This window comes from Mchenga conophoros, linkage group LG1 (genome assembly GCF_057382185.1).
Source record: "Mchenga conophoros isolate Kocher_MC1m ecotype Shallow Benthic linkage group LG1, M_conophoros_male_GT1.1, whole genome shotgun sequence".
NCBI lineage: Eukaryota > Metazoa > Chordata > Actinopteri > Cichliformes > Cichlidae > Mchenga > Mchenga conophoros.
In genome coordinates, this window is record NC_140526.1 from 19,370,268 (window position 1) to 19,396,715 (window position 26,448).

General features: G+C 38.8%; 1 protein-coding gene across 5 annotated transcripts in view; it reads left to right on the forward strand.

Moving 5' to 3' along the window:
• The first annotated feature begins 1,190 nt into the window (after window positions 1-1,190).
• Window positions 1,191-26,448, forward strand: part of tcf12 (transcription factor 12) — an 84,879-nt gene continuing 59,621 nt past the window's right edge. For 4 of the 5 annotated variants that reach the window (XM_085269300.1, XM_085269313.1, XM_085269307.1 and 1 more), the window contains exons 1-5: window positions 1,192-1,360; window positions 2,150-2,238; window positions 2,465-2,537; window positions 14,155-14,246; window positions 24,689-24,791. In XM_085269300.1, coding sequence (XP_085125426.1) covers window positions 2,167-2,238; window positions 2,465-2,537; window positions 14,155-14,246; window positions 24,689-24,791 — 340 coding nt within the window. In that variant the 5' untranslated portion in view covers window positions 1,192-1,360; window positions 2,150-2,166. Of the gene's footprint in view, window positions 1,361-2,149; window positions 2,239-2,464; window positions 2,538-14,154; window positions 14,247-24,688; window positions 24,792-26,448 lie in introns of all 5 variants that reach the window. The other variant, XM_085269321.1, reaches the window with a different exon arrangement.

Consider the following 26,448-nt stretch of genomic DNA (forward strand, 5'->3'; position numbering starts at 1 on the left):
AGAATACACACAAATTTTAAGGAGTAATACTTTTATGAAAATGTTCTGCTTTGGCATAATTAGGTTACATAAAGAACATTTTAAACAACAATTGTAACAGTTTTCAGAAATCAAACAAAAGTCAACATCTACTCTCTCTCTTGGAAAGAACTGAATCAGACACACACACACACACACACACACACACACACACACACACACACACACACACACACACACACACACACACACACACCTTTTGATCCGCTTATTAAATCTGTGAAAGAAAAGCAGACCCAAGAGTAATTCACGAAATGCAGATACCTTTATCTAATTGCATTAACAAAACATAAATCTGCCTCTTAACTGAGAAATAAAGGAGTGAAGTCCCTGAAAACATCTATAAAAATGAGAACTTGATTAAAGCAGAAATTTTGAGGTGAAACCTCTGCAGTCCTGCTCTTTGAATAAAGTGATTTTAAAACAGGGGCATACTTTACTTAGAAACTAAAAATTGGGGTAAACAGATTTTAAATAAAGGTATCATTTACCACACAACGCAGATAATACAGGATCCACTCTGCTGCTGATTTACTTTAATCACTGGTTTAGACTGTCTTACAAATTTATAACAAATAAAATGACCATATCTTACATGCAGTGAACATGAAGGTTTTTTTTTTTAATCTGGAAGTGTGGGATGCTCTAGTATGTACTATGTTTATGCAGGAAAGATAAAGATAAAAGGTTCAGGTTATTTGTACCCAGTAGGTACAGTTGATTTGCAGTAGGTAAGCCATCCATCCTTAAAGGTAAATTTTCAAACAAGCAGAGACAACAGACAGTGATTAAACTGGATACAACATAACGAGGGAGTATATAAATAATTTCCCCCAGGGATCAATAAAGTATTCTGATTCTGATATGGCAATTATGGCTAATCTTTAATAAAAACCTATTTAAACTGGGAAATCAGACTCCCATCATTTCATTGCCCTTATTTCTGAATTTTGAGGAACAGTGTTACTCCACAGTCTGCTAAAACTCGCATTAGCAGTCAGTGATAATAACGCACAGATAAACCTGTCGTGCATCAGCGCGACCCAGGACAGCAGCTCGCGCTGACTCCCGCAGCATCTCCCCCTGTGTGGGACCATCATGTCACTGAGCTCGGCGGAGGGATACAGTAACCAATGTCATCGTGGTGCTGAGGCTTTTGCAAAGCAAAAATGTCTGCCTAAGGGAAACTCGTAACTGATATATATAGAGGATATTCCCCCAGTAATTGCTGTTTAAACCCACATTTCGCTGTTCTGAGGCGTCTTTTCAGAAAACGACGCTTCACCAGATCACCCTAGTCGGGATTTTAATCGGAAAACAGGTAAAATATCAGAAGGAGTTTGCCAAAAAGCTTTCGGACCCGTGAAAGAAGTTGGGAGTTGAGAAAGACCATCACTGCGTTTTGTATTCCGGAGCTGGAAATTGAGATTATCATTTACAGTATTTGTTTATCTGTGTTGCCTGTCTTGAAGTGGTCTGTAATTTACGTTTCGGTCTATCGGAGGGCATTGTCTTCTCCGTACTGCTGTCTACACGGACTAAAAACGCTGCAGCTGCCTGCAGCTCGCTAGCTATTTTCAACCCATATGAACTAGGGACTGCAGCTAGTGTTAGCCGCTTAGCTAAGCGACGTTAGGTGCCTCCGCGAACAGTAGGCGATAACCATTGTTATACGTGGAAAATAAGCCGCACAGACCACTGACATTAACACGGTTAGTGACAGCCCGGGCAGAGGGTCGTTTAAACGTCTCGGAGTGATAACAGAGGCACGTTGACGGCGCTCTAACGCGATGCTGCAGGTCCTGGCTTTAACAAGCAGAGCCATCCATTCAGAGCGCTCCTACTAACGGTCTCATCTCTCTTAATCAGCGCAGTGAGAGAAAACAAGTAAAGAGAAACATTTCTGCACACTTTCATCAGTGATTATACGCCCGTTCTGTCCGTGTTTGCCACATGAAGGTTAAAGCCATAGTCAACTTTACTTCACAGTGATGGTCTTTATTCTTCATCCATAACAAATACCTCCCGCGGCAGTCATTTCATGTGGTACTAGTCCCCTCTGCTCAATAAACCAGCAAAGATGTAATCTGATGGACTTTGTCTTCTCCAGCTTTCTAGATCGCCAGGATGAACCCCCAGCAGCGGATTGCCGCTCTCGGAACTGACAAGGAACTAAGTGACCTGCTGGACTTTAGTGCGGTAGGTTGGGTTTTTTTTAAACGCTTTGCCATGCAGCTCCAAGACATGTGATGATTAAACAGGCTTAATAATGACTAATTGATCAATTCCTGTTAGTATGTCGAGTAGTATGATTTCACAGGCTAACCTTGATTTAGTGTCATGGCACTGGATTATGTGAATGGTTGCTTTTGCACATCTGACTTGCTCTAATTGTAGGTATGCATTTCTGTGTTTCTCCTTTCAGATGTTCTCTCCACCTGTAAGCGGAGGGAAAAATAGGCCTACCACACTTGGAAGCAGTCAGTTCAGTGCATCAGGTAGGACCTGGTCCCAAAGACCTCTCTGTAAACCCTCTGATACGTAGTCTCTCTTTATCCCTGCTCGCATGACTCATAATTCTGCACTTGAAGATCGGTTGTTTACCTGATTCTGATTTGTTTGAGTTCTGTTTGGACTTATTTATATAAATGGAGACTGGAAGAAAACTGTCTTAGTTTTCAGCATTGCATGTGATTCTTCTCTCTCCTCTGTGTGTGTGTGCTTTTCACATCTGGTGCTTGAAACATGAGCCCTCCACCTGGAATTGTAGTGCAGTGCTGTAGTAAAGATGTAGAACAAAGCTTGGTTTAGGACACAGACGGGTGTAAATGTTTTATTGATCTAATGTGAGTGTTATTCATTTTTTCATCGCATTGTCAGATGCTTTAATTAGGCAGTTCTTTTGTCAGCTTGTGGTTAAGGATTCGCTGTAAGGTTTCCTTCAGGAAAATGCTGTTAATATCCCTAGTGGGATTGTGTGACATTTTCTTATTGAGCAAGATTACAGGAGCATATTGATGATGCCCCTCAAATATACGCATACTTTTAAGTGTGTTTTCCATGAATTTCTGGTCTCTTTGGGTTAGGGTTAGTAGGTGGTTTGGTCGTAATAACTAGCGTTAAGCTTTTCTGCTTCTGGATCGCTTCCTATATCTATAAACGCTACAGGACATGAATCCGAAGCACATCTATTGTCTGATGTGCCACTAGAGAAAGTCAACAATCGAGCTTTATGTATTGTGAAAGCATGTCTTGTGTGCATCCACAAAGCCTCGTTGTCATCGGTTATCTGCGAAACGAAAGACACACACTGAGGAGAAATGACAAAGAAACAAGAACAGAGCTGTCACACATGAACTGCGGGGCTGACTTTTATAATACCTAATCATTCAAGTAACGATGATGCTGTGTGTGTGTGTGTGTGTGTGTGTGTGTGTGTGTGTGTGTGTGTGGTCTCTTCAGTAAAACAAATGGCAAGAAATTCTAGTGAAATTGCTCTGAGAATTTTCAAATAGTCGCACCTTTCTGGTAAGCTTCCCACGCATATGTTCATGTAATGTAATAATAACACAAAGTTTCACATTGACAACAGCGTTGTCAATATTTTTGAAGGTTTTCATGTGACAGTGTTTTAGGTATACCTTTATAAAAAATAATAAATCTGAGCATGCCGCCACCACTACTATCTGCTCCCTGAGAAGTCAGAGCCGATTTGAAACAAGTTACAGGAGTGCCAGACAGGAAATGTATTGCAGAGCTTTTTCACTTGATTGTGTCAGATTACACAGGTGGAAACCTCAGTGAATGTTTCTCCAATTGTGGATGTTTTCAGCAGCTGGGTTGTTTTGTCATTGCTGCAGCAAGCTGATGACAAAAAATGAAACAGGTTTCTTTAACGTTGATTTATCTGCAAAACAAGCATTTTTACTAGGATGACTAAACATTGGTGTTGTCCATGCAGTGCACTGTAAGGCATAACTATGTGCTGTTGTGGTTTATTGTAGGAAGGTGCTCTTAAATACACTGTGGCCAGCCTGGTGCTTTTTCTGTGGAGAATTGTAAGTTACAGCTCAAAGCTCATTGGCACCGGTGTGTGTCTTCTGGTAACCAAGTTTTTTCTTCAAAACTGAACTAAGGCTACACCTGGGCTGTTGGTTAAAAACAAAAATGATAAAAATTATGTGGGCGTGACTGTGTAATTACAAGATGTTTTGTAGATTTTATTTGCAATTTGTAAATGTAATATTTTGTGAGAAACATACTATCTGCAGATATTTTTATTATTATGACATGAACTATGTTTAGAGCAGATTTAAAGAGCTCAGATTAGGTATTAATGTCTCCTTTTGCTTATTTCTATCTAAGTACAGATTTATAAATAGGCAGCTTTGTTTCAGTTCTTTTATTCCCCCTACAGTCTAGGTTTGACTGTTTGTGTTAGATAATTAAATAGTTTTTCCACACATAGTTTTAAATTGGAGCTATAATAACTCTAATTATTGTTTTATGGTAACACTTCAGATGTTTTTGTTCTTTAATTTGCAATACATCTTTGTTTGCTGTTAAATAACCGTGTTTGTTTCTAAAAATAAAATATTAGTTTGTAATGGGGGTAATTCCATGTCAGTTCTTCACCTCCGTTACACCTGACCGCATCTCAGATTCGCCTGAAAAAGAAATAAAAATCCAGGGGACAGATAAACTTCTTAAAAGGAATTATGCAAAACAAATCAGGTCCCTACAATCATTAGGTTTCTCAATATAAAGGTAGGGCTGGTGATGTGGCTCTGTGAATGTGGACTCGCTGGAGTGTGGCTCAGGTTATCTTAGATCGGTGGATTGAAGTCCTTAATATATTTGTTTGGCTGATCTCTGATAGCAGAATTGGAGAAACCATAACTTTGCAGGTAGGGGACTGATATTTCTTCACTGTGATATTTCTGAGGTATGACACCATATACTAAATCTAAATTAACTATTTTACAAAGAGCACCTTTCTGTTAATATTATACTCAAAATATGTCATGGTGGTTTTTTTTAATTGGATGAATTGAGATTGAATGATCCACTGTGTTTTTAAAAAATTATATATCTATATAGATATATAACTTGATTGATAAATAATTAGATGTAGGACAGAGAGATTACACTCAAGTGTTTTTGAGTTGCATGATATTTCTACATCCATTTATGGTTTCGTGTCACAGGATATATTTTGCTGTAAGAGACACACTCTGGAAAGATTTCCATAGCTTTTTAGCTTTTCTGTTTTTTAGTTTCAAATTTTGTTAAGTCACATCTTAAATATTTCCTGTGGAACTTCAGCAAAATTCACTACTGAAACTATATCACGCTGCAGTATCATGGAGAAGATGAGCCACTAAAAGTGTCTTACATCTAAATAGCGAGAGGGAATTTATTGTCTGCTTTAGTATTTTGTGTTTTTGTAGCAAAAACTGCTCGTATGAGCTATACCACTTTTTTCCAACAAACAAGCATCCGCACAACTTTGACTCTTGTATTGGATTGTAATTTCAGGAGGCTAAATTTAGTTTGCATATGTATGCATGTATACGTTCTAATTTAAATATTCCAGCACTGACACCTATAGCGGGTAAATCCCTCTTCCCTTTAGCCTACAGCCAGAGCTCATGTCTCTCTGATCCTCAAGGTAGGGGAAGAAGCACCTACATAAGTGATTGTGAACTTAAGGCAAGTGAGTGTGCAGTCATGAGTGTGGAAATTGCAGGGAATGAGGGTTTGGATTATTGCATCTCAGCTGGGCATAGCCAGATAATTGAGGCAGAGTGGGACATGCAGGACCCTTCAAAAGTGTGTCAGAGAAAGATGGATTGGAAAAAATAGCCAAAGTGGCTCTAACGGAGATTCATCATTTCTCTCCTCCAGCTGTGTTGATGATGCAAATCTGATGAGGCCATTGACTCTTCAGTGGAGTGGGGCTGCTGTGAAATGGGTAATTTTCATTTAGTGGGTATGTAGTGGTACATTTGTTGACTGTGACCAGCAGCTGTTGTAGGTTGGTTTGTCAGTCAGATGGATCCCAAAATGAAATGTCTCATTGCCGGTCGTAGCTACAAAGAGAGCGTCACTGCTGCTGCCTCACTTTGAGGTCAGTTTTGTGTGCAAAGCATCAGATTTGGTTATTAATTATCAGATTGATGTCACCTAACAAAAATAAATACTCTTGCCTGTAAAGTCAAGATAGTTTTCAATGATTTAGAAATGCATTACAGAGAAGATACCTGAAGGATGTAAGCATATGCCAGTTAAAATTGTTCAACCGTGTATGAAGGAACGATACCCTGCAGGGTGTCACCTCGCGGGAAGGCTCCTAGGTTTGAATACACTGGCTGGCTCAAGTCTCCCTGTGTGAGTTCATTTCATGTACCCTGGCTTTCTCCCGCAGCCCAAAGACATGTGTGTTGGGTGAAGTGGTGATTCTGAATTGGCTGTTTGTGTGAATATGAGTGTGATAATTAAACAGTTTTTCCACACATAGTTTTAAATTGGAACTATAATAACTCTAATTATTGTTTTATGGTAACACTACATCTTTTATTTGCTGTTAAATAACCGTGTTTGTTTCTAAAAATAAAATATTAGTTTGTAATGGGGGTAATTCCATGTCAGTTCTTCACCTCCGTTACACCTGACCGCATCTCAGATTCGCCTGAAAAAGAAATAAAAATCCAGGGGACAGATAAACTTCTTAAAAGGAATTATGCAAAACAAATCAGGTCCCTACTATCATTAGGTTTCTCAATATAAAGGTAAGGCTGGTGATGTGGCTCTGTGAATGTGGACTCGCTGGAGTGTGGCTCAGGTTATCTTAGATCGGTGGATGCTTGAAGTCCTTAATATATTTGTTTGGCTGATCTCTGATAGCAGAATTGGAGAAACCATAACTTGGTTGTCTGTCTTTTTGTGTTGGCCCTGTGATAGACAGACTTGCACCTCATGAATAGGCTCCAGCTCCTCTCATATCTAATATAGATGCCAAATAAGACATTTGCAGTGGTTAATATTTTTCTGGCCAAATGAATCAGGGCAGTGTGATGTAGAGCAGAAGTTCTAGAGAAAAGTAATCTTTCCCTGCGAGAAAGGGAGGAGTAAAGGCTGAATGTTATGAGGTGTAATCAAAATGTTCTGGAAACCAGATCATGAAAATCAAAAACCGTATCTGATTTGAGTTTACCCGATCTCTCCCTTTAAGATTATCTTCACGTGCATCTCTTGACCATTTTCAGCCCCACTTTTATTTTTCCTTCCTGCATGTCCCGCTATGACCACTTGCACTGTGTGCTCTGTGATTTCTGCACACACCCTTGAACTTGTGCAGAGAGCAATCCTAAACTTCTCTTTCAAACTGTGTCCATCTACAAATGAGCATGTTTCAGTTAAAGAATTGTCAGTGTCAATGAACAAAAGTGGCAAGTGAGGTCAGGAGCACATCCACGAGTGTGCCGTTTGTTTTTCTTGATAGTCACACGGTCGTGCATAAGAATTTCTTTTCCTCTGGGGTCAGTCTGAAGTTTCTGAGGGAGAACATTCAGAGCAAACAGCCTGAACTGTGCTTCATGCCTCTTGATCACACCTCATATTATCAACATTTCTGTCCCGATTAGATGCATCCCTAATTTTGGGCTAACAGGTCTTAATTTAAATTTGTTGAAATATAGTGTTTGAGATTGTCGATTATGTCAGGAAACGGCGTGTTTGAAATTCACTGTTTCTAGCTGTAATCATGGACATGTTTGTTTTGTAGCCAGTGTTTGTAGCTAGTGCAAAAGATTGTGGTAAATAAAAAGGTGTGGTGTAAGTGTAGCTTATATGGAGTAATGGAGGGTTGATGTTAACCCTGTGTATCCCTGTTGGAATCAGTTGGATTTGTCTGATTTCAGTTGCTATTTCACATTATTGTGATTTGCGTGAAAACATTTGGCACAGTCATAGTTTTGACTGGGCTGCTCTAAGATCATTTATACAAGAAACCATCAATTAGACATCAAGCCCAAAAACCTTCTCCCTGAGGGGCCCCATGTGTACTTGTGTATTGTGGAGTAGTGTCTTCATGGACAAGTCTGTGTGGTCACAAAAAAATTGGCAGGCATGTGGACGTCTGCACAGAGCCTCACATTCATCATCTTTGCGATGTAGAAATTTACGTCACTCGGACCTGTGTGAACCCTAGCATTACTCTAACAGACATGGAAACTATATCACGCTGCACTATTTGCCAGAAGTGAATACATCCCTTTGGAAAATAGATCTGATTATCAAATGATCCACAGCCCTCATTTACTGCATTAAAGGCCCCATGGTAGAAGCGTAATGAGCGTTAGTCAACCTTTTTATTACTGGGATAGTGGGATAATAGTGTTGCACCAATATCTGAAGAAATGCTCAAGATATGTTTGCGTTGCTCTGGTTTTTTGAGTGTACCTGGCCAGATCTTTGTCAGAACCTTGTCTGTCTCCTTTGGGCACTTATGGGAGATTCGTCTAGTCTCTAGTACCTTGTGTCTGGAGACAGGAAATAATGTTTCTAGCTAGTGTTTTGTTATATAGAAGATTTTATTACACACAAGTTCAATGTACTTACCCCCCCCCCCCCCCCCCCCCCCCCCCCAATAAGAAGCAAAACTGTACAAAGAAATAAAATATAACTCGACAAATACACAAACACAAGCCACAGGTCATCACAGTCCTTTTTGTGTGTTACTGTTTGCATCTCATTTACTGTGGTCGTCCGGCCCACTTTCATGCCACACACCTCATCTGAGTCAAACAGATTTATCTCGGCCTCATATAGACAAAGATTATACACCCAGTATTCATCAAGCTTCTTTTCATGTTCTTTTGCAAATTGTAATCCTGCAGTTTAGTACAGTTGTGTACTTCCATATAGTAGCTGCAACTCATTATTAGTTGGCCATCAGTTTTACTGCAGCCTTTTTCCATCTTGATTTAGATTTTTTTTTCTGTTCCTCTGCCAACGCTCATGTAACGCCATGATGCACACATGGAAATAGATATAGCCCAAGGGTCCAAAACTGAGAACCCAATATGAGAATGTATGAGAAAGTACATGCATAACTGTTTCAAACTTACTCTACAGCTCTTGAGGTTTCCCAAATGACTGGTAACACACACACACACACACACATACATACATACGTATATATATATATATATATATATATATATATATATATGTATACGTTCTAAAAATAACCTGCGATATGTGAAATCCGTAAAGTAGCCAACTTAATTTTTTGACAATTATTATAGATTTTAAGGCTTAAGGCTATTATAGGTTTTTTTAAGGCTACACATTTTATACACTTTTCTCAGACAGGCATGAAAATTTTCACACTTTTCACCCATAGGAGCAATTTATGTATTATGGGCCCCATGTGTTATGCCTTTGATGGTGTATAAAAGTTTTGTCAGCATTGGTGCGTTTGTTGGGTAGAAAACTTACAAACATACAGTACAGCACTTCAGAGTCACACTGCTAGCGATCGAAGATTTATGTAAATTTGACAAGCTGAATGCATTCTGTACTGTACAGGAGACACGGTACGAGATTGATTGATTGCACTGCAAAAAAAAAAAAGCATGCAAAATTGCACAAAAAAATCCGCAAAACATATAGCGAGGGACCACTGTATACAAAATGTGTCACTGTCTTTGCCCATAGGAGCAATTTATGTATTATGGGCCCCATGTGTTATGTTAAGTGTATTTCAGATACTGCCAGGACCAAATGCTCTTTTTTGTAAAATAAATGCATAACATTTGGCGTGTGGTTGTGCTGCCAACTGTTTTCGAGTGATGGAAAGTATTCATTCTCCAAGTGAGTAAGATGATATAGATTCCTATCTCAGCAAATGTCACTAGTAGTGAAATTCTAAATACAAACTGTAATGCTTGGCTATTTTTTTCCTGCAGTTTGCTGAGCAGACACTTTCACAGCCTTGTTGAATTTTCTTGCATCAGTAATATTGAACTTAATGCTCAAATCTTTTCATTTGTACAAAAAGTGCACAAATAATTTTATTGGCTGGCTTTTAACTGAATCTAGGTTTGGTGCAAGCTGTTCATGAATGATGCCGTAGAGATGGTAAGAAAGGAGGAGTCAGCATGTTATTACAAACACAACCACTACAACCACACTGCTTGCTTTTTCACCCAGAGCCTTCTACTGAAAACATGTTGTTGATAATGGTTTGATGGACTACATACTGAATATTAGGGATGTTCCTACAAATTTGCTGGTCAATTAAGCTGGAGAACAAAAATCAGATGAGGTGGACAGGTCTTAAAGTCATAGAACAGAAAAAAAAAAAGAGCTCAGTCTAATGCAGGGACGTCAAAGTCATTGGACACTGCGGGCCACATAACGCCCACTTTGAGCTCAAGTCGGGTGGACCAGTTAAACTCCCCTTTCTATCAGTGTAAAGAACTTCTAGTCTAACATAGTGGAAAACACCCTGAGACACACTCGGAGACCAAACATTTCTTAAAAAAACGATGAATGTGAACCTGATTCTCCATGTTTCATTATGCTTACATTGCAGCCAGCCAGTGTATTTGTGTGTTTTCTTTATCCTCTTGTATCAGTGAGTAATCTCATTGTGGTGGCTGTCTGTGTACCGAGAAGAGAGGGAACCCTAGAGCCCTTTTGGAGATGGTAATCAGACAAGATGACAACCAGTGGCCCAGACTGCAAACACTGACCATTGTTACATTCACAGTGTAAAATGCCTCAGCTGGGCGACAGCATGTCACCATCGTGTCATCACACTACCAACACTAGTAGTTCAATTAGTAACACGAGTATCACGGCCTCAAATGTGGATGACAAAACCGACAAATCACAAAAGCGAGACAAATTAACTTTATAGTTTGCCCACTGAAGAAGAGGAAATGAATCTACTCCGTGCAAGCAGCAAAGCACCATGTCTGTCAGGATGAAACTTATTTGTTGCGCTGCTCACTGGTGCGTGATTTCTGGTTACAGAAATGTCACTGACTTTCGGGTAAAATGTATAATTAGACAAACAGGTTTCTGACTAAGAAGTTCTTGGCAGAATGGAGGCTGAAATTGTAGTATTGACACTAAAAATTAAAAAAAAAAAAATCTAACTGCAGTATCATTTCAGATTGGGTATTTTTTCCGTATCTTGTAATCATTGTTCCACATCCTCATCAATTTCCGATAACACCAAAGGGCTTTGTTTGTGATTATTAGCTTTAGTGACGCATAAAAAGTTCCATGTAAGCTGCACTGAACCTCATTAGGTGAAACTGAACATTATATGTAGGGCTGCAGAGCTGTATTTAGATGTTGGTGAATCAGAGGACCACCACCAAACACGTTTTGATCAGTGATTATAGGTTTGTTTTTAGCTGTGCATAATTAACTTTTGCTTTTTACTTGTTGTTTGTTAGTTTCACTTGGAAAAATTCAGCTTTTTTGATTATTAGACCAACTTTGCTGCATATCATCTGTTAAATTTGTTAAACCTGTTAAAGTGTAAAAAAAAAGTTTTTTTTGTTTGTTGTATTATTTTTTCTGAGCATACCCAATATTTATAAAATCTGATATTCTTTATTTGAAGTTGGAAATGAACAAATGGGATTGCATTTTACTGGGACAGATATTATTACAACAGGGACAATCAATAACTTCGAGAATATTGATGCTTTACCCGCGTTGCAGTTATGTTTTCTTTGTGGTGACTTTGGCTATTACAGGAGCACAATAATGTTCAATCGAGGCATCAAATATTTGTTACTGACTATATCACATAAATTAGATTGTAAAAATCAGATATTGTGTTTTTCAAGCTGTGCCAGATGCTCTAGCTTTGCAGATTGGTTGGCGTTATTGATTTTATTTGTTTATCAGTTTGAGTTTTGAAACATTCAGGTTTTCTTTAATTTAGAAAATGAGTTTTATCACGTTTCAGTGCTCAGCTGTTTAGCCTGCCATACATCGGATTACCAAGTTTCTGGTTGCTTTGTGGTACATGAGGAGAATTTGAAGGAAAAATATATTTATGTGTCACATTTAAAGATATCAGTTAGTCACTTTTCTTTTTGTTTTGTTGTAAAAATCACACTGCTGTCATGGCAGTCTGGGTGTTAATCAGACCAAAGGCTTGCACCTGTAATTAAATAGCATTTCCAACTTGTAAGCAAGACAAGAGTCTGTTTATGTGACCCACCCAGGTTATTAAGTTTTTCTTTTTGTTTTTTCCTTTTTGCTCATTTGTGGTCATTGTTATATCCAAAGCTGCTGGCTGAAGATGTTTTTTGGCGGACATTAAGTGTTGCAGCTCAGAACTAATTTCACTAATTACTGTCATCAGTAAATCTGTGAATTATTTTCCTCCAGATTTTTTTTCCTGAATAAAATATTAGAAAATGAACAGCATATGCAAATATCTTGTTTTGTTCAGACAACCACCCGAAACTCAGATATATTTCTTAATAATGAAAATTGAAAAAGGAAAAAAAACCCCACAGAAAACATTTCAAGCTGGAAAAGCCAGAATAAAAGAGAAGTGCATTTTTTTTTCATTATTATTATTGTGCTGTTGTCAAACTGGTAAACTTAATCACGTTGAGAAAATTAAAAAAAATATGGGTGGTAGATTTGTTTTGACAAAGAAATAGGTAGATATAGGAGTCATACTATATTATATATATTATATATTTTATATATAGTATATTATATATAATATAGGGCAGCACGATGGCACGGTGGTTAGCACTGTTGCCGCACAGCAAGAAGGTCCTGAGTTCAATTCCAACATCAGGCCGGGGTCTTTCTGTGTGGAGTTTGCATGTTCTCCCCGTGTTTGCGTGGGTTCTCTCCGGGTACTCCGGCTTCCTCCCACCGTCCAAAGACATGCAGCTTGTGGGGATAGGTTAATTGGATAATCCAAATTGTCACTAGGTGTGAATGTGCGAATGAATGTGAGTGCGAATGGTTGTCTGTCCCTGTGTGTTGGCCCTGCGACAGACTGGCGACCTGTCCAGGGTGTACCCTGCCTCTCGTCCTATGACAGCTGGGATGGGCTCCAGCGCCCCCTGCGACCCTGAAAAGGATAAGCGGAAGCGAATGGATGGATGGATATATAGTATAATGTATTTAATTGTCAGATGTTATACTGTAATGTTAATGATTTAAACATTGCCATTGGAAAATGTGAAAAACAGTTACATTCGATATTTGCTGAGTAGGATATTATTGTTGTGAAATAAAAATTATACAATGCTTTTATAAGGTGTTGTAAGTGCATGAACGCTGCACATGGGTCATTTTAGTCCTGGTAGGTGGTTGCCAGGCAACATGATAGCATCATGTCACATGGATAAAAGTTATATCTGTGTGATGTACCTATGTGCCAAATTTGGTTCATTAGGTGTCAATCTTGTGGAAGGAATTCACAGGCAAACAGAGACACAGAAATTTAATTTGTTATAGTACGATTAGTTGGATATATTATTAGTTCACACGTGAACTCTTTCCTTTACATTAGAATATGTTTTACAGATAATCTAATTCATTATGGATTATAATAACTTTTATACCAAAAAAAAAGTTAGAAACGTAAATTGGACAAACACAGATTTATATAGATTGTTCTCGTGCTTGTCTTTTGCTACTTACAAAATAAATATTCCGTGAGGAAACACACAAACTCTTTACATAATTGAAATGTCTGAAAATTCCCAAAAACAAAAAAAATTTGCCAGCAAATCTGTAAGAAATCAAAGCCTTTAATGTTAAAAAAAGGTTCATATATTTTCCACACATTTCCAATGTTCTAGCCATGCCAGAACAGATGTGTAAGAAACATTTTTTTATAGTTAAAAAGATTACAAAAGCAAATATAAATATAAGGGTCATTATATACAGTGAGTTATAAACAGAAGATGTCGTGTTAAACACAACCACAGGGACACTAAATAAACCGGTGTTGTTTGAGTGAAGACACAGGTACATGTGGTACGGGTACACTGAACTGTGAGGGTAATCGTGACTTTCTGACTGAGTTGTGCTCTCTGTTTCTGACAGGTATGGATGAGCGGACCACCCAAGCATCTTGGACCCCAGGTGGCGAGTCCAGTCCTTCCTATGAGTCCAGTCCTTCTTATGAGTCCTCACGGGTAAGATGACCCACACGATAATGCTCCTGAGTGACCTTTCTGCTCCACAGCACATCGTTTAACACTTACTATAACAAAGACCTTATCCCAGCACCATTGTTGCTGTTGGACCTATGATAGACATGTATTTGTGTGACAGACGGGACCAGCAAAGGTTAGAAAACACTGGAATCTGGTGTTATTCTTGAGCTTCCTTTTAGTTTAAAAAATATTTCAGTTCAGGCTATATTTAAATGGTGCTTGTTATTCATTTCCACAATGAGGCAAGGTCTTTTTCAATAACATAATAAGACTTTTGATAAAGGGATTGATAAAATAATCCAATCCCTGTCAGAAAGTAGATGACTAAATTAAAGATATAAATGAAAGATTAAAAAAAATACCCTGTCACGATTTTGCAAAACTAAATCGGCAGTTTGAGTGTCTAATACTGAGAGTAGTGAAAATATCCGCATGTTAAATTAAATATGGGTTTGTTTCTCCTTTTGTTGGTTAATTGAACAAAATATACTTATTTTTAAATCATATAAAACAGAGAAATGCAGGCAAAATAATCTAATTTGAGAATGTAAAATGCCAAGGATTAATCTGTTACCAAAATAGTTGCAAGATTTTTATCTGTTGATCCACTGATTCAGTCAGAAAACTGAGCTTCAGAATAAGCAGGTGCTTTTTGCCGTACATTTAAAAACTTTACTCTCCATGAAAACAAGACAATATTATGTTTATTATGTTATAAGCTGCATTGCAGGAAAATATGGTTTGTGATCATCTCCGCAGGCCAATCAGCCTGTCTGTAAATGTAAATGTTTAATGTTAGTCCTTTTTTAAATCATGGCAAATGGTGGACTTTAAAATTAAAGGATCAACTTATTCATGGCTGCATATCCGAAGATATTTACAGAAAACAATATTTTTAGTTATTTTCTTCATTCTGTCCATAACTAATATCTGCTGATATCCAGCACTCTGCTACCCTGCACTATGCACAGTTAGTTCAGTACAATTTAGCCTATGATCTCAGGCCTGTGTGAAGTAGAAATGAGAAATTTGTTTAAATTTGTCACTTTAAGGAGTGTAAATTAACATGATATGTCATGGAATTAAAAAATTTTAAAGGTCATGTAGCTTTATTTGTGATGACCTAATCCACTGTAAATCGTATCTTCAAAATATTCTCAAGTGTAGTTCATTTGTAAAATAATGAACAAGATGTGTGCATGTTCATTTCCATGTGAAACTGTATCTCTTTGTTTAAGTGAGAACATCTCACTGTTTGTGTGAGCAAGTGTGAACAGCTCTTCCCGTTTGTTTGTCCCTCACACATTGGTTGTTCTAGATGCCCTGTATGAATTTCATTTAATGTCAATCTCCTGTCACTTTCTATTAGAATTCAGTTAAATGTCAGAGCCACTCGAGCTGCGTTACCTTGTTTATTTCTCTGTGCCCTTCCCGAATGAACATCTACAGGCTATGGTAACATAGGCAGCTTGATTTGAATTATAAGACTGAGACGCTTGAGATATCTTTGCTCCAGGTGCATATAAATGAGTGATTCTGACATTACAAGGCACACCATCAGCCAGCAGACAGCTGTTTGCACCTCCATAAGGCGTGCATGTCAACACTCACACACAGCTGCGTACGTACCTTACAGATTTGATTTATATACCCTATAGAATATTATATCCCGCATATGCTGGTTTAGGAAAGAAGTGGCTTTTCTTGTAAAGCTCAATAGACTATAGTAATCTGTCCAGACAGTTTCAGGTTTTTCAATGAATAATGTATTTTGAGATTTTTTTTTAATACAGTTCACATAGTTTTGATGTCTGCTCGCAAACATTGTTGACCATCTGAAAGGTGACCTAATTAGATTCAAAGAAAAGCTGCATATTTAAAAAAAAAAGTTTTTTTGTTATTATTATTTACCGCAAGAAAAATACTCATGAAATAACTAAATAAAAGGAAAGAACTGAATTAAAAACGAATAACAAAAAATTTCACAAAACCAAAGCCTAAAGAAAATAATAAATACATCATCAGTTAGGGCTGCACGTTTAATCGTTAGAAAATCGCGATCTCGATTCATACTTATGTGCGATCTCATTTCCAAATGACAACGATTTAAAAAAAAAAAAAAAAAGACGACGACGATTGTACCGCATTTTGATCCGGGACGTAATCTGCATGAAAACAAGCGCTCACTCTTCCTGCTCAACAAATGACAAGGGCGGAGCCTTATACCACGTGATACAGAAGCTGTGCCGTGTGATGCTAAAATTAGCAGGGAAAAAACAACGGAGAGCACGTCAGGGATGACGAGAAAGTGACAGGAGAAAATCCGTCCCGGTCAACCACCCAAACACCAATAACGGGAACCTTATGCAGCGCTTCCCTATACCCGTCGAACTCCCGCAGGCACAAAGAAATTACGGAGGCTATCACTTATCACCTGACCAAAGATATGGCTCCCATCAACACTGTGGAAAACGAGGGATTTAGGGAAATGATCAACACTAACTAATGATTAAATGCAGAGTGCTATATAAAGAAATGGTGAGTAAAGAGAGGTGTCTGTTGCTGTCTTTCATTGATTTTGGTACATCAAGACACGACAAGACTGATGCCTGCTGTCTATATTCCCAGAAATTCACATTAAAAAGAGATTCAATTATTAACCACTTCTGGTCCTGTTAGAACCTCATATAGAATAGAGAACATAACCTTTCAACCAGTTGAGTTGGGTCCCCACTGCAAAGAGATTCATTGCAGATGACTTAAGCTCACTGGCACAGACTGACTAAGATTGATTACAGTGTGCTGGCAGTCCATCTATGTTTATAAATTAGACAGTGGTTACTTATAAAGCGCCACTCATCTGTGAGTGATTGCGTGCAGTCCAAGTCAGACCATGACTTTTTGGAGACACTTTGCTACGTATTGTGCAATCACTTTGTGATCAAAAGTGGTCACCCTGAGGTTAAGGGTGTTGCATGTGCAGTAAGCATTCAGTGCGGTCACAGGGCAGCCAACTGATTTTTCCTGTCACAAGGAGGTTGCTGTAGGTTTTTACTGTTGAATGACTGAACCATATCATGGTCATCTCAGGCACCAAAGGCTGCTATTGAAACTTAATGTTAACAAGGTGCAGCACAATGTTGGCTTAAAGAGTGTTGAACTAAAAAAGCTTGTTTCAGACAGTGAATGAACTAAACAGGTGCAGCAAAGAAAAATTATAAGGTAAAATAGGGAATATTTTAAACTTGAAATCATGGAAAGCTACTGTAGTAGAATGAAAGAATAAAAATATAGGGGCACACATGAGCATAACGGTCCACTTTGAGGCATAACTGCACTAAATATTAATATCACAGCAAAATCTCCTCATGTCATGATATATGTGCTTGTTGCACGGCATAGCTACGAGAACACTGCTTTAATTTACATTTTAAACAGCAGCCCTGACCACAAGCCCTTACCAGACGTCACTACAGGAGTCTCAGTAATGGTGGGCTGTTAGTAGGTAAACCATAACACTGTTCTTGGCCAGGCAGGCAAAGGAAACCACAGCAACCAAAGTCTGAACACAGCATGGCTGAAGTAATAACCCCAGCACTACTAAATAAATGACTGTGTGTGGCAGTACTGAACTCACTGAAGAAGCCATAGTGTTCATGTGCTTTGTAATCGATAACAGCTAAATAATGATTGATTAGCATAGTGTTTTGCTTAAATTTACCTAAATGAAAGCTTTAAAATAATGAGGCACCTGCAGTGGAAATGGATATGATGTATGATGCAAATTTGTAGACAGGCTAAATATTAACATTGTTATTTTCATAAATGGAACATTTAATTTGTTTGTTTCAGATCCATTTTTCCATTTAGAACTAATCTGTCTTACGTTTCCTGTAACCAATTTTCTAGCCTTGTTTTTTAACTTAATATAAATTTGCACACAAGAGACAGACAAAGTGAATAATCTTGGCTAATTTAACCTAATTGTAATCATTAATTATAAGCATTAGTAAGGGAGTATTGTTGTGGTGATGGGAATTACTAACTTGTCAATGTCTTTTCTTGAACCTGAGCACTCAGGACAGACCATAACCAAAACAGGCCGATATTAAAATCAGGTGGTGCCAGTAAAAGTTAGAGTAACTCGGATTTCTGTGATTGCCAACTTTGCATTTACAAACCATCTAGTGAAAGATATTGTGTAAAGACTGAGATTTCTGGATAATATAATTCAAATACATCTGTTTACTGAGTTCCATTTGCTGAATCACCTATCCCAGCAAGAGCCTGACATTTGCATAGGCAATTTATAGAAGCTGTTCCACTAAGATAAACTTTTAAAAATCTATTTGCAATTAAACCATCATTTATATGTTTCTGCATCTTTACAGAAGATGAGATTTTTAAATTGAGCTGCAGAAATCTTGCTGTTTTCCCCTTTTTCCTGAATTTTTTTAGGCAGAGACAGAACAGTAGAACAGACTCTTGGATTGTTCTTATCTCAGGTGAAACTTTGGAGATTTGATTCAGTGTAATTTATAGAACTTATTAAATTAGTATCAAATAACTAAATTAAAAACAAGACTTACTTTCTAAGATTTCCCAGTTTTTCTCTGTTCATTGTATCTGTCCAAGGCTCGTGGAAAAAAATCTGAGTGCTTCATCTTTCAGTGTGTTACAAAGGGAATTCAGTGTTGTCCCTGAGCTTGTTTGAGCTGCTGCTACGAGTGTGTGACCAGTCGACTGTGAACAGTCCCGAGCCCTGGCGTGCTGACCTTGGCTCCCAGCCATTCGATGTATCCTGGGCAGCTGTGGCTGTAGGCTGGCGGTCTGACAGGCAGGGCTGTGCCCACCGCCACTACACAACAACCCCCACTTCCCTAGTGCCCTGCCCCAACTTGATACTCGACCCCACACGCATCCATCATGACCATATCATTACTTCCCAAGCTGCCACATGCAGCCACATGTTCACCTGGGATGCAACACAGAGTGTGGAAGAGATGACTCTTTAAACGCTGTGGCGAGCGACTGGGGAATGAGGCATGGGCTCCGGCCTGTACGCTGCCACAGTGATCTGACAGTTATTTAGCCACCAGTGCTAACGTGGCCCTGTGGCACAATGACAGCGTGTGTTAGTGTCTTGGATGGATGTAGGCCACCAGTGTTTGGGAATGATGAGGGACCTTTGATTGATGATCTAACAGTCCCAGTGTGAACACGCAGATGAATGTAGAAACATGCACTAAGCTTGGATTGACCGTTACCCTCCTACTTCTTTTTCCTGCACTGCTGACTGACCCTGATGGTCTCTTCCTGCTTTGCAATTATAAAACTGAAAGGAAGTGCTTTTCAGTTTGATATTTTGCTTAACTTTCCTGTGTAGAGTCAAATATATATAAATATATAACTCTCTCTCTACCTACCTACCTACCTACCTACCTACATACATACATACATACATGAATATTTTTAAATGTATATACATATATACACTGTATGGAGTTGAATGCAAAGGTTTGTACAACACTGTATGTTAAAGATATCTTTTCACCTTTAAGGGTGAAAACAGGGGGATATTGCTCTAAAGTTTAGTAAAATGTTGTGAATTTTAACAACAAAAAAATTGAAATTTTACATTAGATTTTGTGTCAGGTTTGGCTTGGCTTCAGACCTTTAAATCCATCTGCTCCATGAGACTCATTCCTTAGGTGGTTGGACATAAAACTGCAAGTTTTCAGTGGAAAAGTAAGCAACAAATTCCCAGTCAGCATCATGGGCAGGATTAACACTACTGTCAGTCATAGAATGTATATAAAATATGGATGTAGTCCTGTCATCATCCACTGGCCCCTCCTGGAGTTGTTTATGGGTGCACCTTGCATTCATATAACTTACAAACAAAAACAAACTAGAATTTCATTCAGCAAAACTCGAGCATAAACTTCTTGCTTATGCTGTGCCTCACAGCTGGCCTTATTGTTTGTCTTTTTGATTAAATTAAAAAGACGCCAACAAGGCAGGCGTTAGTGAGAGGTCCAGCTCAGTGATTCCAAATATTGGACATCATAATGTCTTCATTAACTTCACTTCTTCATAAAATCCAAATGGATTTGTTGCAGTTGTTACGAAGGGGGGAATCTATCCTTAAAACCTTAAAACTTATTTGTTTGTATCAGGCTCTAAACGTGTTTGTTTCATAGCTGAAGTTTGGCATTTTAGCCAGAGAGTCTGTGGGGAATAGCTCGCTTTTGAAGCCAGCCTCAAATGGCCATTAGTGGAAGTACAATTTGCTACTTGTTGCCAAGCTAAGTGCTCGTGAAGTGAAATTTTAAATTGCCAGTGCTCACTTATTTTCTTCACCCATGAGGCATGGCTACTGAACTGTTTTTTTCTTTGCCACACTTTTAAAGTCCTGGCTAAACTAGTATGTTGGCATAGTGACTTAACCTCATGTTAGATTCAGGCAGATATATTGGTCTCTAGTGATCAACGAGGGAAAACCAAATCCCCTCTCCCCTGGAAACTGTTTGGAGTAGCTGCAGTAAGACTGAGGATGAAAACAGTTTTAACGAGCTGACAATTTGGTCTGATATCAACTTTTGTCAGATTGTTTTCTGGCCATGAGCAGTTTTTGCCAGGCAACAAGCAGAGACTGTTGAAAGTTGGTGTGTTCCCAGCCAAGAAATAGTTCAACCTATAAGTCTCTGTGAAACCACACATTTTTTCTTCTTCTTGATATTTGCACAAATTTTAAAAAGGAAGAAAAAAGTAGAGCTTTTCATATGGTTTTATGTTTATGTTTATGTTTATGATTAGAATCTATTTTTGTTGTTTAACCATTGTTTTCACTGTCTGCTGACCATAGCTCAGTATTTCATAGTTTGGTCAGCAACCTTGCAGAGAGTGGTCAGGTTGATGCTTTTTACTTGTATATGAGAAGGAATGCTTTCCGTATGTGTAAGTCTGTGTATGTGTGCTAGAGCTTCTCACGGGGCTGTTGTTGTTATTGAGTCGGTTCATGGTGTGATTAACAGTGAGCGCGGCCTGGCAGGAGCACAATAGGGAATCTCTGAGGATTCCCTCGACACAGCACAACACTCCACTGCCTTTGAAATTACTCCATCCACTCACAAGAAAAGATGGATAATAAGATTTACTTCTTTTTTTTTTTTAAACTGTATGTTGAATGCAATGGGTATGAGTTGGTGAAAATAGCTCCATACAAATGCAAGCCCACTGCTGCTCGGTCCCTCTGGTGGGAGTTAATGTAGTTTGGGAAGATGTATTTTACTGGAGCACAGGAGGATTTTCACAGGACTTGGGATTAGCACTGTAACGAAGCATCTTTTATTACATGGGACCCCAAGTTTTCAAAAACCATACTGTGACCGATATTTAGACCTGAGCTCCTGAAGCTGATAACTGTCATGAAAAGGCACTGTTAAGCTGCAGGAGAAAAAAAGGCAATTTTTTTAAGCTGCAGGTACCTGGAAATGGTGGAGGATTGCATCTCTGTGTTTCTTCCTCTTCTGTTAAACAACACCATCTGCAAGCATGAAATGGTATACAGACCTTTTATGACTTGCACAAAACGACTGAATAAGACAGAATACTTTAAGAAACTGGATTTATACGTTTTGATTTTATAGAACTATAGATACATTTAAGGTAAAGAGTTGTTGGGTTTAAGATGACAGCACAGAATTCTTATACTGAGAAAGTCGGTGGCCTGTTTGTGGAATTTGGAGACCTGTTTTAACCATGTAAAGCCTGAACTAAGAAATAATTGCCAACCCCCCCCCCCCCCAACAACACTGGAGTATTTATTGAAACTTGAATCAAATAAAAAGACAAGAGAGGAAATATGAAGTTCCATGTATGAATTTTCATTTGTATAATTTTTGCTATATCTGACATTTATGTGCAATTTATTGCTTAAAAATTTATTGTGCAAATTCTTATGTTTTCTTATTTTTAGGCGAGGGGAAAAAAAGTATGTATCATATATGACACACTTGGTGTTAGAGGGTTAAAGAGTTTGGTTTTGAATTCCGTTTGCATGATATATTTTATTGTACAGGGTGGGCCATTTATATGAATACACCATAATAACATGGGAATGGTTGGTGATATCAAAGTCCTGTTTGTGGCACATTAGTATATGTGAGGGGGCAAACTCCTCAAGATGGGTGGTGACCATGGTGGCCATTTAGAAGTCGGCCATCTTGGATACAGCTTTTGTTTTTTCAATAGAAAGAGGGCCATGTGACACATCAAACTTATTGGTAATGTCACAAGAAAAACAGTAGTGTGCTTGGTTTCAACGTAACTTTATTCTTTCATGAGTTATTTACAAGTTTCTGACCACTTATAAAATGTGTTCAATGTGCTGCCCATTGTGTTGGATTGTCAATGCAACCCTCTTCTCCCACTCTTCACACACTGATAGCAACACTGCAGGAGAAATGCTAGCACAGGCATCCAGTATCCGTAGTTTTAGGTGCTGCACATCTCGTATCTTCACACCATAGACAATTGCCTTCAGATGACCCCAAAGATAAAAGTCTAAGGGGGTCAGATCGGGAGACCTTGGGGGCCATTCAACTGGCCCACGATGACCAATCCACTTTCCAGGAAACTGTTCATCTAGCTCGGACCTGGCACCCATAATGTGGTAGTGCACCATCTTGCTGGAAAAACTCAGGGAACGTGCAGCTTCAGTGCGCAAAGAGGGAAACTCATCATCATGTAGCAATTTCAAATATCCAGTGGCCTTGAGGTTTCCATTGATGAAGAATGGACCCACTATCGTTGTACCCCATATACCACACCAAACCATCACTTTTGTTGTTCCAGCAGTCTTGGAGGGATCCATCCAATGTGGGTTAGTGTCAGACCAATAGCTGTGGTTTTGTTTGTTAACTTCACCATTCACATAAAAGTTTGCCTCATCACTGAAGAAAATCTTCTGCGTGAACTGAGGGTCCTGTTCAAATTTTTTGGCCATTCTGCAAATTCTGTGCGCCAATCTGGGTCATCCTCGTTGAGATGCTGCAGTAGCTGGAGTTTGTAAGGGTGCCATTTGTGAGTAGCTAATATCCGCCGAAGGGATGTTCGACTAATGCCACTCTCCAGTGACATTCGGCGAGTGCTACGCTGTGGGCTCTTGCTGAATGAAGCTAGGACAGCCACTGATGTTTCTTCATTAGTGACAGTTTTCTTGTGTCCACATTTTGGCAAATCCAACACTGAACCAGTTTCATGAAACTTAGCAAGCAGTTTGCTAACTGTAGCATGGGAGATGGGTGGTCTCGTAGGGTGTTTTGCATTGAAATCTGCTGCAATGACCCGGTTACTGCGTTCACCAGATATCAACACACTTTCGATCCGCTTCTCACGTGTTAACCTCTTCGACATGTCAATGGCTGTAAACAAAGAGAAACTTGTAAATAACTCATGAAAGAATAAAGTTACGTTGAAACCAAGCACACCATTGTTTTTCTTGTGACATTACCAATAAGTTTGATGTGTTACATGGCCCTCTTCCTATTGAAAAAACAAAAGCTGTATCCAAGATGGCCGACTTCTAAATGTCCACCATGGTCACCACCCATCTTGAGGAGTTTGCCCCCTCACATATACTAATGTGCCACAAACAGGACTTTAATATCACCAACCATTCCCATGTTAGTACGGTGTATCCATATAAATGGCCCACCCTGTACATAAAATAATGGTAAAACATGATAAAATCTCTTGGGTTAATATAACAGCCTGATGGCCCAGGACCAGTAAGGCCTCAGTCTTACAGGGACCTTTTGGTTGTCACTGGTTGCTAGTGGAAAAATGTGTGCCAGACTTGTCGTTAAGTGAGACTGGTCGTAAAGAAGTACGCGATGCTGGACCAAAGGCCTTGTTGTGATTGCTTTGGTCAGTAGCATTTGAATGGTGCATGTAGTTTACATGGAGGATGCCAACTATTTGTTGAGAGGTAATACAGTTTTTACTTCAGAAGTTCTACTTTTCCAATTTACTTGATACTTTTTACAGTTTCACTACCACTTAGCTAGTAGTTTTCTGCTAGCTACTAAAACATCCTCTTCTTGACCGATTTCGTGTAGCCTTCCTTACTATGGTAATTTCCAGTAGATCACAAAATGCAATGCACATAGCAGCTTGTTATGAGAGGTTACTAAAACATCTATAGAGTTCTTGTATTTTTTATGGCAGATACTGGGGGTTTAAATATGAACCAGTGTTATTAATGTGAACCATCTTTCTCTTCAAATTTTTGGGCTTCTCTTGCAGATTTTATTGGCATCAATTGTGTTCTCGCCTTGCTAATTAGGAGTACGCTATAGCACACAATTATCAAAGTTGCCTACTAATGTGCTTAATATTCTGATCTCTTCCCTCAGGGCTTCGCAGACAGCCCTCATTACAGCGATCATTTGAGTGACAGTCGATTAGTGTCCCATGAAGGATTGTCCCCAACACCTTTTATGAACTCAAACATAATGGGTAAGTAAGTGACTCCTTTCAACTCACCCTCATATGCCCTTTGGTGGTGGAAAGACATCCTAAAAAAAACTGATTGAGATTAAGGCACATCATTTACTGGAGGCAGCAGGACTGAAAGGCTTGCAGGCTACAGGACAATTTTCTTCTCGCCCCTCATGTCTTTATTTCCTCTCTTTAATCCCCCTCCCCTTTCCACATCTCCCTCTTCCTCCTCCTGAGATGACCCTCCCCCAGGCTAGGAGTCACACCATCAGTATAGGTTTCCGTCATAAGAAGCTGTGTCCTAGACATCAAAACCGCCCTCAGCAGCTTCCAGCAGCAGCACAGTTATGTATTGTTTGGGTGTAGGGTTAAACAGACTGTTGTATCAAAGACCCCACTGTGAAACAGAAACAAGCTTTTAAACTGAAAGTAGATCATACAGTTGTGTTCATTTGGGATTGTTGCTGTGTTTGCCTTTGGATTTTTCAGGTGCTGCGTTTCCTTTAGCTCAATCTGGTTTGCTCATACAAAAGATATATATTTATTTATTTGCATTTGTTTGGCTTTCATTTTACTAGTTAGTTAGATTTCTGGACCTTTACTGTAGTGTTTCTTGGCTTTTATTCTCCAAGTTTTTTTTTTGTGACTTACTCTGCATTCCTATTATTAGCATCAATTTAATCACAAGCAGGTGGACGCACTTTCCCCAAACACATCGTACTTTGAGTTTTAATACTCTGTCATCACTTTTTAAAAGACATAGTGTTACTGGCTTACAATATGCTCTGCTATTGTAGCGGTTAAAAGCTGTGTGCAGCTCTTTGGCCTGGCATCGTTGTGATGTGTAACCACTCGACAGTTTTATGGCTAACTACAGCTTAGCCCATTATGTAATGGCCCTGGAGACTGGTTTCCAAGCACAGCGGTTAGGGCGCTACTGAATGAAACAAATTATTATCTTTCCTGCAATTGATCACATGACTGCTTCCCCACCCATTGCCACTGTGTGTGTGTAATTGTGCTCACCAGCTTCAGAATATGGATGTGATCTGTCGCAATGATATGTCAGAGTTGGGCAACATGATTGTAAACTTGGAATTGCCTGCGCTTATCTCAGGATGGGAATTCAGGATGACTGTGGTCTTATTAAATTGTTTTTCCAGAAGTAATATCTGCGCAGATTTATAGTTTTCAGCACCCTCATTAAGCCATGTCTGAAAGGTTATTCCTCATTAATGCACAGGATAGAACAACTATGTAGTAGTGAAATATATGGTTGGGGCTGTAAATATTTGTGCAGTGACATCATTTTCATGAAGTTAGGCTTTTTACGCCACTATAATACATTGGAGATTAAATGGTTGAGATGCAGTTAAAATGGAGACTTGAGGGGGATTGAAAAAAAGTAAAAGTACCACAACACCAGTGAACAGACAAAATGCCTACTGTGACTTATGTGCAGGTTTATATTTAATGTATTTTTGGCTATTAGGAGTGCTGTGGAGTGTATTTGGATGAGATCTCTATTATAATGTGTGCCCTTCTTACTCATGTTCTAATCATGTGATGCAAAAAAAATAACATAGTTAAAAACCCGCAACAAACCATCTTAAAAAGGGCAGACATCATAGCATAATAATAAACATAATTTGAGAAACTGTTTTTAACTGTATGC